General features: G+C 36.3%; 1 protein-coding gene across 3 annotated transcripts in view; it reads right to left on the bottom strand.

Annotated features, from left to right (window-relative positions):
• Positions 1 to 7633: 7633 nt before the first annotated feature.
• Positions 7634 to 15793, bottom strand: part of CUL3 (cullin 3) — a 108912-nt gene continuing 100752 nt past the window's right edge. For all 3 annotated transcript variants that reach the window (XM_006049513.3, XM_006049511.3, XM_044937892.1), the window contains 3 exons: positions 14191 to 14377; positions 10304 to 10449; positions 7634 to 8106 (listed from right to left, as the gene is read on the bottom strand). In XM_006049513.3, the coding sequence (XP_006049575.1) occupies positions 7975 to 8106; positions 10304 to 10449; positions 14191 to 14377 (465 nt within the window). In that variant the 3' untranslated portion in view covers positions 7634 to 7974. The remainder of the gene's footprint in view (positions 8107 to 10303; positions 10450 to 14190; positions 14378 to 15793) is intronic.

Consider the following 15793-nt stretch of genomic DNA (forward strand, 5'->3'; position numbering starts at 1 on the left):
CAGATGACTCATTCACAAACAAACTGGCTATATCTAAAAATTATTAAATGAATGGGGTTTTAAGTTGTTGTAACTGCTCATGTTTCTCCAGGTTAGCTTCATGACCATTATTACTTGTTAATTCTTAGGTCTCCTTTTACTTCTGGCTAAATGATTTGGTACAGGACAGGCATACAAAAAGTAAAATATTTCTTTAAATCCAAGATTTAATTTTAAATAAAGCATCTATTCATGTTGTCCACTATAATATATAAGAAATTCACTGTGACTCCAGAATAGCAGCCATTACCTTCCCTATCACCCTTCCTACTAAAAACTGTGATCAACAAATAATGTTCAGTCGCTCAGTCTATCTCTTTGTGACCCCATGGACTGTAGCCTGCTGGCTCCTCTGCCCATGGGATTTTTTCCAGCCAAGAATACAGAGTGGGTTGCCATTTCCGACTCTATCAACAAATAATATAGACAATAAAAAAGTCTTTTAAGTTCCATGCTCATGGGTAACAGCCTTGTCCTGGTGAAGGGGTTGGTGCAACTCATGAAGCTATGAGCCATGCTGGGCAGGGCCACTCAAGACAGACCAGCCATAGTGAATTCTGACAAATCATGGTCCACTGGAGGAGGAAATAGCAAACCACTCCAGTATTCTTGCCGTGAGAACCCCATGGACAGTATGAAAAGGTAAAAAGATATGACACTGGAAGGTGAGCCCCTCCAGGTCGGAAGGTGTCCAACATGCTATTGGGAAAGGTGGTGGTTTAGTTGCTAAGTCGTGTCCAACTCTTTTGACCCTGTGGACTGTAGCCTGCCAGGCTCCTCTGTCAATGGGGTTCTCCAGGCAAGAATATTGGAGTGGGTTGCCATTGTCTCCTCCAACTGGGGAAGAAGGCAGGGTGATTACTTATAGCTCCAGAAAGAATGAAGTACCTGGGCCAAAGCAGAAATGACTCTCAGTTGTGAATGTGTCTGATGGTGAAAGTAAAGTCCAATGCTGCAAAAAACAATATTGCATAGGAATCTGGAATATTAGGTCCATGAATCAAGGTAATTTGGACATTGTCAAGCGGGCAATGGTACGAGTGAACATCGACATCTTAGGAATCAGTGAACTAACATGGATAGGAATGAGCCAATTTAATTTAGATAACCACTGTATCTACTACTGCGGGCGAGAATCCCAAGAAACGGAGTAGCCCTCATAGTCAACAAGAGTCCAAAATGGAGTATGTGGGTGCAACCTCAAAAACAACAGAATGACCTTGGTTCATTTCCAAGGCAAACCATTCAACATCACAGTAATCCAAGTCTATGCCCCAATCACTGATGACAAAGAAGCTGAAGTTAAGCAGTTGAAGAACTAGAACTAACACGTGCACACACACAAAATGTCCTTTTCATCATAGGTGATTGGAATGCAAAATAAGTCAACGGATACCCAGAACAGCAGCAAGTTTGGCCTTTGAGTACTAAATGAAGCAGGGCAAAGGCTAACAGAATTTTGTCAAGAGAACATGCTGTTAGTTAAGAACACTTTTCCAATAACCAGAGAGATGACTCTATACATGGACATCATCAGATGATCAATACCGAAATCAGATTATGTTCTTTGCAGCCAAAGATGGAGAAGGTCTATACAGTCAGCAAAAACAAGACATGGAGCCAACTATGGCTCAGATCGTGAGCTCCTTATTGCAAAATTCAGGCTTAAATTGAAGGAAGTAGGGAAAGTCACTAGGCCACTTAGATACGACCTATGTCAAATCCCTTATGACTATACAGTTGAGGTGATGGGTAGATTCAAGGGATTAGATCTAAGAGTGCCTGAACTATGGACAAAGATTCAAAATACCGTACAGTAGGCAATGACCAAAACCATCCCAAAGAAAAATAAATGCAAGAATGCAAAGTGATTGTCTTAGGAGGCCTTACAAATAGCTGAGAAGTGAAAGGCAAGAGTAAAAGGGAGACACACTCAATCCAATGTACAGTTTCATAGAATAGCAAGAAGGCCTTAATTGAACATTGCAAAGAAATAAAGAAAAACAATAGAATTGGAAAGACAAGATCTTTTCAAGAAAATTGGAGATATTGAGGGAATATTTCATACAACGATGGGCACAATAAAGGACAGAAAGAGTGAAGACCTAACAGAAGAAAGAACTATACAAGAAAGATCTTTAAGACCCAGATAAACAGGATGGTGTGGTCACTCACCTACAGCCAGACATCCTGGAGTGTGAAGTCAAGTGGGCCTTAGGAAGCATTACAATGAACAAAGCTAGTGGAAGTAACAGAATGTCAGCTGAGCTATTTCAAATGATGCTGTTACATGCTGTATTCAATACGTCAGCAAATTTTGAAAACTCAGCAGTGGCCAGAGGATGGGAAAGGGAGTTTTCATTCCAATGCCAAAGAATGTTCTAATTATTATACAATTGTGTTCATTTCACATGCTACCAAGGTATGCTCAAAATCCCTCAAGCTAGACTTCAGCAATATATGAATCAGTAACTTCCAGATGTACTAGCTGGGTTGCAAAGAGGCAGAGGAGTAAACAATCAAATTGCCAACATTCATTGGATCACGCAGAGAGCAAAGGAATTCCAGAAAAACACCTACTTCATTGACTATGCTACAGCCTTTGTGTGGATCACAGCAAACTGGAATATTCTTAAAAAGATGGGAATACCAGCTTACCTGTCTCCTGAAAAACCTGTATGCAGGTCAAAATGCAACATTAGAATCAAACGTGGAAAAACAAGACTGGTTCAAAACTGGGGAAGGAGTACAAGGTGCCTGTATATCGTCACCCTGCTTATTGAACTTATATGCAGAGTACATCATCCAAAACGCCAAGCCAGATGAAGCTAAAGCTGGAATGAAGACTGCCAGGAGAAATATCAATAACCTTAGATATGCAGATGCCACCACCCTAATGACAGAAAGCAGAGAAGTAAAGAGCCTCTTGATGAAAGTAAGTGAAAAAAGCTGGCTTAAAACTCAACATTCAGAAAACTAAAATTATAGCATCTGGTCCCATCGGTTCATGGCAAACAGAAGGGGAAAAAGTACAAGCAGAAAGATTTTCTCTTCTTGGTCTCCATAATCACTGCAGATGGTGACTGCAGCCATGAACTTAAACGATGCTTGCTCCTTGGAAGGAAAGACATGACAAACCTAGACAATGTCTTATGGACCATTGCTGGCAAAGTGGTGGCACAGACACCACTTTGCCAGCAATGGTCCATATAGTAAAAGCTATGGTTTTTCCAGCAATCATGTATGGGTGAGAGACTTGGGCCATGAAGAAGGCTGAATGCCCAATAATTGATGCTTTTGAACTGTGGTGCTGGAGCAGACTCTTGCGAGTTTCTAGGACTCTTAGGAGATCAGTCAATCCTAAAGGAAATCAACTTTGAATATTCATTACAAGGATTGTTGCTGAAATTCCAATACTTTGGCCACCTGATGGAAGAGCCAACTCCTTTGCCCATTGATGCTGGGAAAAAGGATGAAATGGTTAGACCACCACCTCAATGGACATGAATCCGAGCAAACTCCAGAAGACAGGGGAAAAGAGGAGCCTGGCGTGCTGCAGTCCATGGGATTGCAAAGAAACAGACACAGGTGACTGAACACGCAATATTAAGCTTGGGCAACACTAGTATAATCAACAGTTCTCATCTCATGGAGACCATGTTTCAACTACATTAAATAACATACACAAAGCACTCAGAATAGTGTCTGGCACATGGTGATAAGTATTACATCACTGTTTAACACCTATATATTTGTTTCTGCTTTGGGGAACAGAAATGATTTAAACTATACCTGACCTGCCTCTTGAGAAACCTATATGCAGGTCAGGAAGCAACAGTTAGAACTGGACATGGAATAACAGACTGGTTCCAAATAGGAAAAGGAGTACGTCAAGGCTGTATATTGTCACCCTGCTTATTTAACTTATATGCAGAGTACATCATGGCAAACGCTGGGCTGGAAGGACAAGCTGGAGTCAAGATTGCCGGGAGAGATATCAATAATGTCAGAAATGCAGGTGACACCACCCTTATGGCAGAAAGTGAAGAGGAACTCAAAAGCCTCTTGATGAAAGTGAAAGAGGAGAGTGAAAAAGTTGGCTTAAAGATCAACATTTAGAGAACGAAGATCATGGCATCTGGTCCCATCACTTCATGGCAAATAGATGGGGAAACAGTGGAAATGGTGTCAGACTTTATTTTTGGGGGCTCCAAAATCACTGCAAATGGTGGTGACTGCAGCCATGAAATTAAAAGACGCTTACTCCTTGGAAGGAAAGTTACAACCAACCTAGACAGCATATTGAAAAGCAGAGACAGTTACTTTGCCAACAAAGGTCCGTCTAGTCAAGGCTATGGTTTTTCTGGTGGTCATGTATGGATGTGAGAGTTGGACTGTGAAGAAAGCTGAGCACTGAAGAATTGATGCTTTTGAATTGTGGCGTTGGAGGAGACTCTAGAGTCCCTTGGACTGCAAGGAGATCCAACCAGTCCACTGTAAGCATCACCGACTTGATGGACGTGAGTTTGAGTGAACTCCAGGAGTTGGTGATGGACAGGGAGGCCTGGCATGCTGTGATTCATGGGGTTGCAAGAGTAGGACACAACTGAGCGACTGAACTGATTTTGCTAACCTGAAATGGTTTAATGTTCTTACTGATAGTGTACAAAATACTTATTGCCTGACTATATGCATCATACTGAATACATGATCTACAACTGTGGTACCTTAACTGCTCTCCTCCCTAGACTTGGACAAAAATAGCATTCATGAGATACCATGTGATAAACAAGGCTATAAGGCAGGCAAAGATAAAACCCTGTAATGCTTATTCAAAATATGTACTTAAAACTGTAAACAAAAACAGTATTATTTGGAATGAACATACAATTATTTTCTAGAACTGGGAACTAAATACTTAGAAGGCTGAGATCATGCAAACTAGTCTCCTAGGGATGCAGATGTAATTGTAAGATCACTGCCTGTCACCTAAGCCTTTCCTGCTACCCAATGTACATTCTGGCGGGTGGAGCATCATCAGTGCTTTGCTCTGACAAGATTTTTGCCAAGAGAATACACCAGCATCTTTGGGGGGGGTGGTGGTACCGGTCTATGTTTATAGTGCTACATGGGTGATTTTAGTATATTCTTTAGCAAGAAATACATCCCTCTCCCGCCCCCTTTTAAAATTCACTGACATAAGAACCTTACAATCACAACCACAGTTTATTTTGTGAGGCTGTGTGTTCCCTAATTGCAATGAGTTTTCAATCTTTAAATAATATAACTATATAACAATTCAAAATAAACACTGTCCTGGATTCAAAAATGAAAGCAGAGAATTACAATTAAACAAGTGAACAAAGAGTACATCATTTTTGCAGTTGAAAAACTATGTATCCATCCTCCTTAAAATTCTTCAAGTAAGTCACCAAAATCTATTCACATCAACAGGATTAAATGAATGGTTAGGATCATTGTTTGAGATTAAGACATTAAAAAACAAAGAAGAAAAACAGCATGAATGGCCTCTCCTGAAAAGAAAGCAACGTCAAAATGTATCACTATGAGCTTTATGAACTAAAATAAAGCTAATGCACTAAAACATTTAAAACATGTTGGGTGATCCAATTTTGTTTTTCAGTACAGCATCATTTTCTGACCATTCAACTCAACTGCAATTGACTGAAATGCAACTGAATGCAAAATGGCTGCATTCGCTGACTGTTCAACTGCAATTCAGAAATGTTTTAATGTATTTATAAGCATTTAGAAGCACAGATATCAAACCTGTTCTCCAAAACTAACAAGTGTGTCTCTGAATTCTACATGTGATTTGTATATCCATACTTGAGACGATGATACAAATTTAACTTGACTGATTTTTACTTCAAACCACAACCTAAATTTTTGTTTTAATGTCTCATTTAGACTTCAAATGGAAGTTTTTACATCTTTCATATTAACTTGACAGTAAGTATTCTATTCCCTAAAGTTATATATATATATATCATTTAATTGGAAACTGAGACCAATAAAAAAAAATAATGAAATGTGCAATACCAGTATTTTCTTGTAGATAAACATCCTATCATTATAGACATTCCAATTGTGTAAAGTCTGAAAGGGAAACCTTTCATCTTCCCATGTCACACCTGACTGACTACCGCTCAAGGATGGTCCAAGCATCCTGAGAATAATGTTCATGATAGCTTTCACTTGTATCTTAACTCTATCATGCAAAACTGGAAAGCACTGAGAAGAGCAGGCGGCCTGTATTTCTACAACACAAATGGAGACGAAATTAAATGCAATAAGAGCAGATTTCCAAGTCTGAAAGGAAAATTATAACCCAAGACGCATGGGGAAAAAATATTGACGTGGAGTTTTTAATCCATATTAGAATTCAGTTTTAACTTGACCATAAATTTAAACAGATATCATCTTCTGAGACATACATTCTAATAAATGTATCAACAGTTTACCATAGTCAACCAAGGGTCAGTTGGTTACTCAAACTTATTAGTAACATTTCATCTTTCTACCAACAGAAATCTATAGTGGTTTGCCCCAATTACATATCTGAAACATTGTCTTATGAAAACAGAATGAAACAAAATTAAATAAAATTGAAGATAAAAATACTCTGAAGTTAAAATAAAGCGAACTATAATCCTTGGCAGATCAGTCAGGTAAAAAATATTGGTGAAAGTTGGAAGCACAGGATAACTGACGTGAATTTTCAGCACAAAGCACATCTTTGAAAACATAAAATGATGACTCTTTGGATTATAAGAGCTAAATATCCAAGAATCATCAGGTTTGAAAAATATTGCTTAATCACTTTCCAAATTGCAGCTGTAAGAACTGAAGATCTTATTAAAAAATATTAAGGTAATCATATTTATTGCATCTTTAGAATGCATTCTGAAGCAGAAAATTAACAGTGCATCCCAGCTTCACCAAAATATATATATTTGAGAGGGGGAACCTAAGATATTCAGAAACAAAGTGTAGACCACATGTGCTTTTCAGAGGGGCTGAATTAAATATAACCAGCTGCCAACTTTGTGCTCTGACATACTTGAATTAGTGAGTATATGTATACTGAACTCATTTATGTTTGCCTACAATAAATGAAATAAACACTGCCCTATACAATCCACTATTAGCAGTGAGTACAACAGCAAAAAATTATTGTACAATTTATACATACTAAAATATTTTCTTTCTCTAGAAATAATGCAGAACAAAACCTAATCATTGTTAAGAATTTGGGACATCTCAAATTACAGTAGGGAAAAAGTCAAATCAGGGTGTGTACTGAGCCCAAAACAAAGGTTCCTGGTCATAAGGCTATTAGATTAGTAAGTTCAAGTGGTAGAATAAAGCATGCTCAAATTTTATGCTTGGGTCTCTGTATATAATCAAACCTTTAAATTAAACAAGACGCGCTAAAGAAATGCCTTAAGCAGAGCGAGATAACTGGGAATCGTGTCACTGCTTTTACCATTATTGTTACCCAACTTATACAATGTGCAAAGTGCTAAGCAACACTACAAAAACACAATTATATGAACACTGAAGACCTGGGGAAATGAAATCCAACAATTTTATTTTAATGAGCTGTATTTTCTAAATTTTGTTTTATTTTTTCCTGTTTTCATACAGTATTGAAAACAAAACTCAGCACATTCACATTTTCCCGAGGAACTGTAAAGATGATCTCTACAGGGATAAACGTTGTAAAGCCTGAAGCTCAATCAACTGATGTTGAAAACTCTCAAAGGGAGTAAAGGCTTGATCTGAATGGTCTAGAACATGTACTGTAATTTAATAGAAGAGATGGTCGTCTTAATATTTAATGATTTAAAAGAACTTCCCAGTCCATGCGAAGAGTACAGTCCAATAATAAATCAAGTTTCTGAACGCATTTTATGCTACATATGTGTATACTTTGCGATCCTCAGGTGTTCGTGCCAAATATTCTCTCTCAATAAGTCCTTCAATACGCTTTTTAATAACAACTGGACTTGGTAAGAATCGAGCCTTCAACTGCTGAGTTACCTAAAAGAGAAGGTTAAAAAATAAACTAATTTCTACCAGAAAATCGGAAACAAAAAATATTTCCATATAAACACACAATTATCTTTGAAAAGAAATTGCACCATTTTAAGACTCAGATCAAACTTCAGTAATATGATTATGAAAATTAAAAATGATACTATTGAAAACATCCTGTGTGGCTGGCTAGAACATATCTCCTCATATGAGGATGTGAATGCTCAAATGGATTAGTAGATGAATTGGAATATATTCACATCAATTTATACCACCTTATAGTTTATCCACTTTGAAGCTATAATCTAATGCCTTCTAAGTTACTATCCTAATTCAGAGATTCAAATTCCAGCTCTCTCACTAGCTCTGTTGGGAAATTATTAACCTCATGAAGTTGTTGTGTATATTAAATGAGTTAATCGATGTGATGCAGAATAATGCACTGTCCCACAGTTAAGTGCTACTGTTAGTACTCTTTTCTTCAACAGCTGTCAGGATTCCAGGTCTTGTTACATCAGTAATAATCAAACGGTAACTCCAGCACAGTAGCTGCAACCTGAGTATACGCTCTATATATATGTCAATTTTATATACATTTATTTGATACTCTTAACCCTGCAAAGTTGGCTGTCTCATTTTACAAAAGTGGAAAATAAGCCAGAGAGGAAAAATGATAAGTTGTAAGTAGCAAACAGAACCAGAAGAGATGATAATCTAAATCCTTCTGATCTTACCTCCTTCTTTCATGTAAGATCACTGTAGCTGCACTCGCAACTGTACCTTCAACTCCCTGATTCCTTTGGTTCTATTCCATAAGCACCCATTCTAGAACACTCCAAAAGCCACTATTCAGTCCTTTACTAAGTTGTAGTTTTTATACCTTTTGTGTAGACCCGGAGTCAACAAATTGCACCCTACAGGCAAATACAGCCCACTGCCTGTTGTAAATTTTTCCTGGAACAGCCACCCTCATTTGTTATCTACGGGTGCTTTCATGCTACAACTGGTCATTTAAAAAAGGTTGCCAATCTCTGGTACAGACTGATAACACAAATTTATAGTATTCAATTATAGCAAGTTTCCAAGCACCATAAACTCACATCCTGTTTTACATAAGAAAAGAAGTCATTTTCATTTGAAACTCCTCTAACTCCCACCACATTGCACTTAACCTGTTTATCCAAGCATGTATCCACCTTTCATTAGAACCACCCCTGCCTCCTGCCCTGGGTTTCAGGAAGAGGTATTCAGTAGCATTCATTAATACATTGACTGCCTGTGCGTTCTCTACACAATTCTCTTGTCTTTCTTTTTCTAGACTTTAGTACATCAATTATCCCTCATCCCTGTTCTTTCCTTTTGTTTTTAAGCATCCTTTCTTTATCCTTAGACTATAAATGCAACACAAGGTGTTCCGTGTTCCCATTTGAAAAAAAAATGTTCAGATGCCCTCATCTCAACACATAATCCTCTAGATGTTATTCTTCGTGCCCTTTCCCACAAGACAGCATCCCAAAGGACAAGCCACTCACTTGGTGGTTTTAGCTCCATTTACTTCTCAAGGCACTGCCACCAAATGAATGTCCAATGAAAATGGGAAAACTAATCAGTCACCTAATTGCCAACACATATTAAATGTTTACTTGATTTGGTTTTTAAATGATTTTCGAAATTACTAACTGACCACTCACCCGTAATTCTCTTCCTTTGTCAACGTAATAAAGTCAACTTATAAAAAAGATTTTAACTGACCTGTGGAACACAGCAGTACATACCCACCCCCTTTTCAGTTAAAGAAACCAACCTCTATCTAGCCAATCAAGCTAGGGGCCTAAGAGTCACCTCCACTCCTTTTTTTCATTTCCCATGTTGTCAATTTCTCTTCCCATTTGTCTTCATTCGGTTCTCTATCTTCACCCAATACTTTATTCAACCCTAATCACCTCTTTCCTCACTATTTCAATGGCTTCACATAGATCTTACATCTTTACTACAAGCATGTTTGTTTTTAAGGTGTGCACATAATTTGATGCTCAGCTATGTTTAACTATCAAGAAAGTGCCAGATGTTTAATACTGTGTGAATTGACTACAGTTTTAAAATTTGAAGATTGTATTTTAAAATACAACAGTACTTTCCTAAATTTAAGCTGTTAAAGTAATTTTGCCTTTTCTACATCAGTGCTGTCTGGAAGAGTCCTCACCTCTGCTACTAACACATTGTGCTGCATCTTCTTCCTAGATTTCATTATCCGCACTATAGCAGCTTCTATCTCATGTTTTCTGTCGTCGTCTACTTTCTGCCTTGTTTCTTTCCTTTCTGGGTCGGATTCACCTTGCTTGGCAGCAACTAAAAGAGAAATAAAGACATTTACCATGTGATTATCATGCAAATTTCACACAATGAAAAATTATTTATAAGCAACCTTAACCTAAAAAAATCAATTTCAACCTCTGAATATACACTACACACATACTTCTATTCAAATAAATATACAAAAAGTACCTAATTCAAAGTTTACTGATTAAATTTAATTCTGGATTTTTCTTTTTAAATATTAGGAGCTTAATTTTATAGAGATAATAAAACCAATTTTATTTTTATTGACTAGAATGATTCCTTTCCTAGAAGAAAAATGGAAGCCACATATAGTTAGCAGTAAAATTATCAGTAAAGAATTTTCACTGCTTGTGACTTCCAGAGGTTAAGTAGTATCTTACCAATATGACTTCAAGTTAAGCCTCACCAAAACCACCTCAAATGGGAGAAACGTGGGGACTTTAAGAGGACAAAAGAGCATGTATTGTCAAGATTTAGCTAGCTAAATAAAAAAATTTTAAAGTATCACTAGAATGTCTCTTAACAAAACTCCATTTGGACACCTCATCAATTATTCAACAATTTCTTGTCATTTATCTTAGTAATTCCTAAATGTCACAATATCATTAATTTGGCTCCAAAATCACTGGGGAGGGTGACCACAGACATGAAATTAAAAGACACTTGCTCCTTGGAATAAAAGTAATGACATATCTAGACAGCACATTAAAAAGCAGAGACATTCTTTGCCTACAAAAATCCGTACAGTCAAAGCTATGGTTCTTCCAAGTGATCACACAGATATGAGAGCTGGACAATAAAAAAGGCTGAGTACCGAAGAATTGATGCTTTAACTGTGGTGTTGGAGAAGACTCTTGAGTCCCTTGGAATGCAAGGAGATCAAACCAGTCAATCCTAAAGGAATCAACCCTGAATATTTTTATTGGAAGGACTGATGCTGAACCTGAAGCTCCAATACTCTGGCCGCCTGATGTGATGATCCGACTCACTGGAAAAGACCCTGATGCTAGGAAAGACTGAGGGCAGGAGGAGAAGGGGGCGACAGAGGGTGAAATGGTTGGATGGCATCACTGACTCAATGGACATGAGTTTGGGCAAACTCCAGGAGATAGTGAAAAACAGGGAAGCCTGGCATGCTGCAGTCCGTGGGGTCACAGAGTCAGACCTGACTGAGCAACTGAACAACAATGTAAACTACATTCCACTCCTGCGGAGTAGTCTTGTCTTACTCTGTTATTCCCCAGTCTTCAAGCCAACTTCTCAAGAATTAAGTATAAAAGTTCTTTCTCTTATAATTTGCTCTAATTGAAGTAGAAGAGAAACAAAGCGGTAACTGATGCAGTTTATTTGGTTACCAATAGTAGACAGATGTGAAGTTTCTGGAGTAAAAACTGAAATATTACGAAGAACCACATAAAATATTGCTGACTTAGGCCTGGGCACACCCATAAGACAGCAGACTACAATTCAGAAGATCATTCTGGTGTGCCCATTCAGTTACTTCTAATTAGAATTCCTTGGTTAAGAATTCTACTTTCAGGGTCTTCTCCCAAGTTATCCACACGCTAACAAGAAAAAGAATAAAATTAGATTAAAATGCTCAACTAAAGGAGAAAAGTACTTTTCTTCAATAATTCCATACCATAAGGGGAAAAAGAAAGATAGAGACACTGGTTTAAATAGAACTAAAGAAACATTAAAATCACTGTAATGTGGAGCTCTTGAGTGAATCCTGGACCCAAAAAATAAGATCATGAAAATTAGACAACCGTGGACATGCAAATATGGGTAATGCATATAGATGTTTGGAATTTCTAATCAATAATTAATTTCTAGGTCTGATATAGTACAACAATTTTGTGGTAAAATCTTAATTCTGAGATAAGTATATTCTCAAGTATTTAAGGGATAAGTGCTATGACGTTTGCAAATTATGTTATGATGTTTGCAAATTAAGTCCAAATGCTGCAGGAACTATAAACATATATGAAGGGAGAGGGAGAATGGGAAGGTAGAAATAAAGGTGCTTAAACAAATGTGGCAAAATTTAATTGAGTATCTATTACAGCATTTTTCACTTTTTCTGCTGATGTGAAAATAGATAAAACGGTGGAGGGAAAAAATTTTTTAACAACTCACTTAGTTCATCTAAATTTGGTCACCTAAATAAATATATTCCAAGACTGTGGATTATGTTTTTTAAAATGTGAGGATGGAGGTCATTGCCAGACCCTGGCATAATATTTTGTGTTTAAGAGAAGCATAACAAGGATATTTGCTGCGTAAGTGGGTATGTAAGTATCTAGATGTATCAGGAGAAATATACTTAGCATCAGAGAGAAAATTTTAACTTCCACAAAAATCAGTAAGAGCCAAGATAATCTAAGTACCATTTCAAAAATAAAACACATTTTTCTTTACGGAATTTGATAGTTGAAAAGAATTGTAAAAAAGGTCATCTAGTCAAATTTTCCACCACATTTAACTGTATTTCATACTATATACTTAACACCAAAAATTAAAAATCTATGAAGAAAACTTTTTAAAATAATCATAATACTATATATTAGCTGGGCATGATAGAATCCTGAATTACAAAGACATTTATTTAGGATTAAACAGTCTGAGGCTCGGTAATTCAGATCTGTATCACCACACATCCTCCAAATCTGAGATACAAGTAATTTCTGAAATCCAAAACCTATCTCTGCCCAAAACTGCAGTCTTATGTCTTACACTAGTGAAAAAGATATTTTATTCCACAACCATCCTTTAGCACTGTTCTATTTTTTTAACATACATCTGTGTCCCAAAGATAGGGATCAATGATATGGTTTCCAATGAATAAACAAAGTAGTCATGGCTGTAAAGAGATACCACATTTAGAGTCAAAAAGAAAAACTAAAGTGTATATACAAAGTTTTTAAATCAGTGTATTCTGGCAATCAACTGTATACTTAATATTAAAAAAATTTTAAGACTTTTATTATTAATATATAAAAATCAGAAAATTGAAGTCATTTTAAACGCTTAACTTATTTTAAAATATGGTTTTATTACAGATATATTACATGTATTAGACAAATTATCACTGGGAAGCTAATCTAAAAACCAGGTAGCAAGCTACACTAAGGGTTTTAAATATTCAGCAAAGGTGAAGTGCCTTTTTGCCTTCTTAAATACATAGAAAATATACACCTTACACTGTTAAATATACAATAGATAGGACATTTACGGTCATCCTAAAAAAAGCTGAACCAAAAACTGTTCACAACAGGGTTATCTCTGTTTTTAAGTTAGAGAAATCATATGGGTTTTTAAAGTTTTGAAATTTAACAAATATTTATCAGAATATAAATAGCTGCATCTAAAGATTAAATTTTAAATAGATAACTCACAATTTTGAAAAATTTGTAGATCAGTTTTAAAAACAGACTTCACTATTTGTTAACCAGTTAAAAACAATTTTTTTATAAGAAAACATTCATAAAATTGTATTTCACTTGCTGAAACCATATGAAAACAATACTTGTTCACACTATGAATTACTTTTTCAAATGCTTACTGAACTTGGATTCAACTGTATTTTGACAGGAACATACAATGATAAAAGTCACTTTATCTTGTAAGTCTATGTATCATGCAGCACAGAGAAAAACATTACTTTTTAAAAAATAGAAATCCAACATTAAGAACTTCTAAGAAAAAATATGTATGTAATTTTTAAGAGAAAAAGATAATTTCAGATACCTGTTTGAATCTTGACTCTGTGTAGTTTGGACGTGAACTGATCATTAACTGTAAATATGTGACCATTTTCTATCTCCTTTGACTTGGGCTCCTTGGTGAGGACCCGCTGTGTTGGTTTACCACAGGCGAGGGATTGCAGGGCTCTAACAAGTTCTCGTTCAGGGATATCTGTCTCCTGTTGAATTTCCTGAAATTTCACCAGATTAACAGAGTTTAACAGGCCAGATAAACAGTGTGAAAGATTAAAACAGTTAATTAGTAAGTAAAATTGACCAGGCAATAGTTAAGACAGGTAATTCCATTTAAGAAATAATTCACAACAAAAATCTTTCTATTATGACACTTCACTAAAATCTCACTTATTTGAAAACACTAGAGAAAAAGGTGGTTCAAGTCACTGAACATCGAAAAGCTATGCTTTTTCCCCGCAGGGATATAAAGCCCAGTCTAAGAATGTCATCCAACAGAGATTAGTAGGGGCCTACTTTAGTATTTAGGTAAAAATAAAGTGTTAACCAACATACTAATGCTAACTTTAGAAATAGTCTCCAATCTTCCTCCCAAGTTTATCCATACTACTCTTTGCTTAGCAACTTTTTCCTAGAAATAACCAAAGTATACTATCAAAAATTTACAATCCAAGTTGACCATATTTACTGCCTGTATAACTAAATGAAAAAAAATTTAAATACTTGATAATTTATATTAAACATGAAAAGCAGTAAATTCGTTGTATACTTTTTTATGTCAATGGGACAGTAAGAGAATTGTACATGTATATGATATACATCAACAGGTACTGCATGGCTCAGGTCTTCACATTGGAATGTATCATTTTGATTCACTGTATAAGGCTGTTTTTTTCCCTCAAATGGAGCACAGGAAGAATGGGCATAAAGACGGTGTTATTTAGACTGTGTAACCGATCTGGAGCAAGTCGTTGTCCTTTCACAAGATCCTGAGGAATAGTTTTAGGCTTTTTCAGAGGACTACAGGTAGGTGAGGACTGAGAGACATGTCAGTTTTAGTGATGATGATGCACATCCCTTAGCTTCCAATGATTTCAGTATGTCTACAAACTTTAGACACATCAAAGTCAATCCTAGCAAATTAAATATGTGCTCTTAATAAACAATGTTAATTTTAATTATCATGTACATGCTAAAAGTGGCTATTTACCTATATTATTGTTTAACCAGAGTCAAAGAACCAGAAATGCCTTTTTAGGTAGAAATTCATGCTCCATCAATAAACTGGGCAGTCTCAAATCTCCATTATCTCAATAGATCAGTGGAATTTGATTATGATTTTGCATTTGATATGACATATGGAACTACTCTCTTTCCATTCTCACAAATGAATTAGCAATTATTTCAATTCCATTTATTAGAAATGGCAAATTTATCACATGCCAAACACTTCTGTATATACTACTCTGTTTCTGGACTCTGTTTTGTTCAAATGAGTTATTTGTTCACACATGTTGAAAACAATTTTAACTTCGAGTTATGTTTGGGTATTAAGACATATTCCTTTCCCTCTCACTGGGCTTTCCCATCTCCAAACCCCTGCCCCTCCTTGCCTATTCTTCTGCATTCTCTTG

This window comes from Bubalus bubalis, chromosome 2, assembly GCF_019923935.1.
Source record: "Bubalus bubalis isolate 160015118507 breed Murrah chromosome 2, NDDB_SH_1, whole genome shotgun sequence".
NCBI lineage: Eukaryota > Metazoa > Chordata > Mammalia > Artiodactyla > Bovidae > Bubalus > Bubalus bubalis.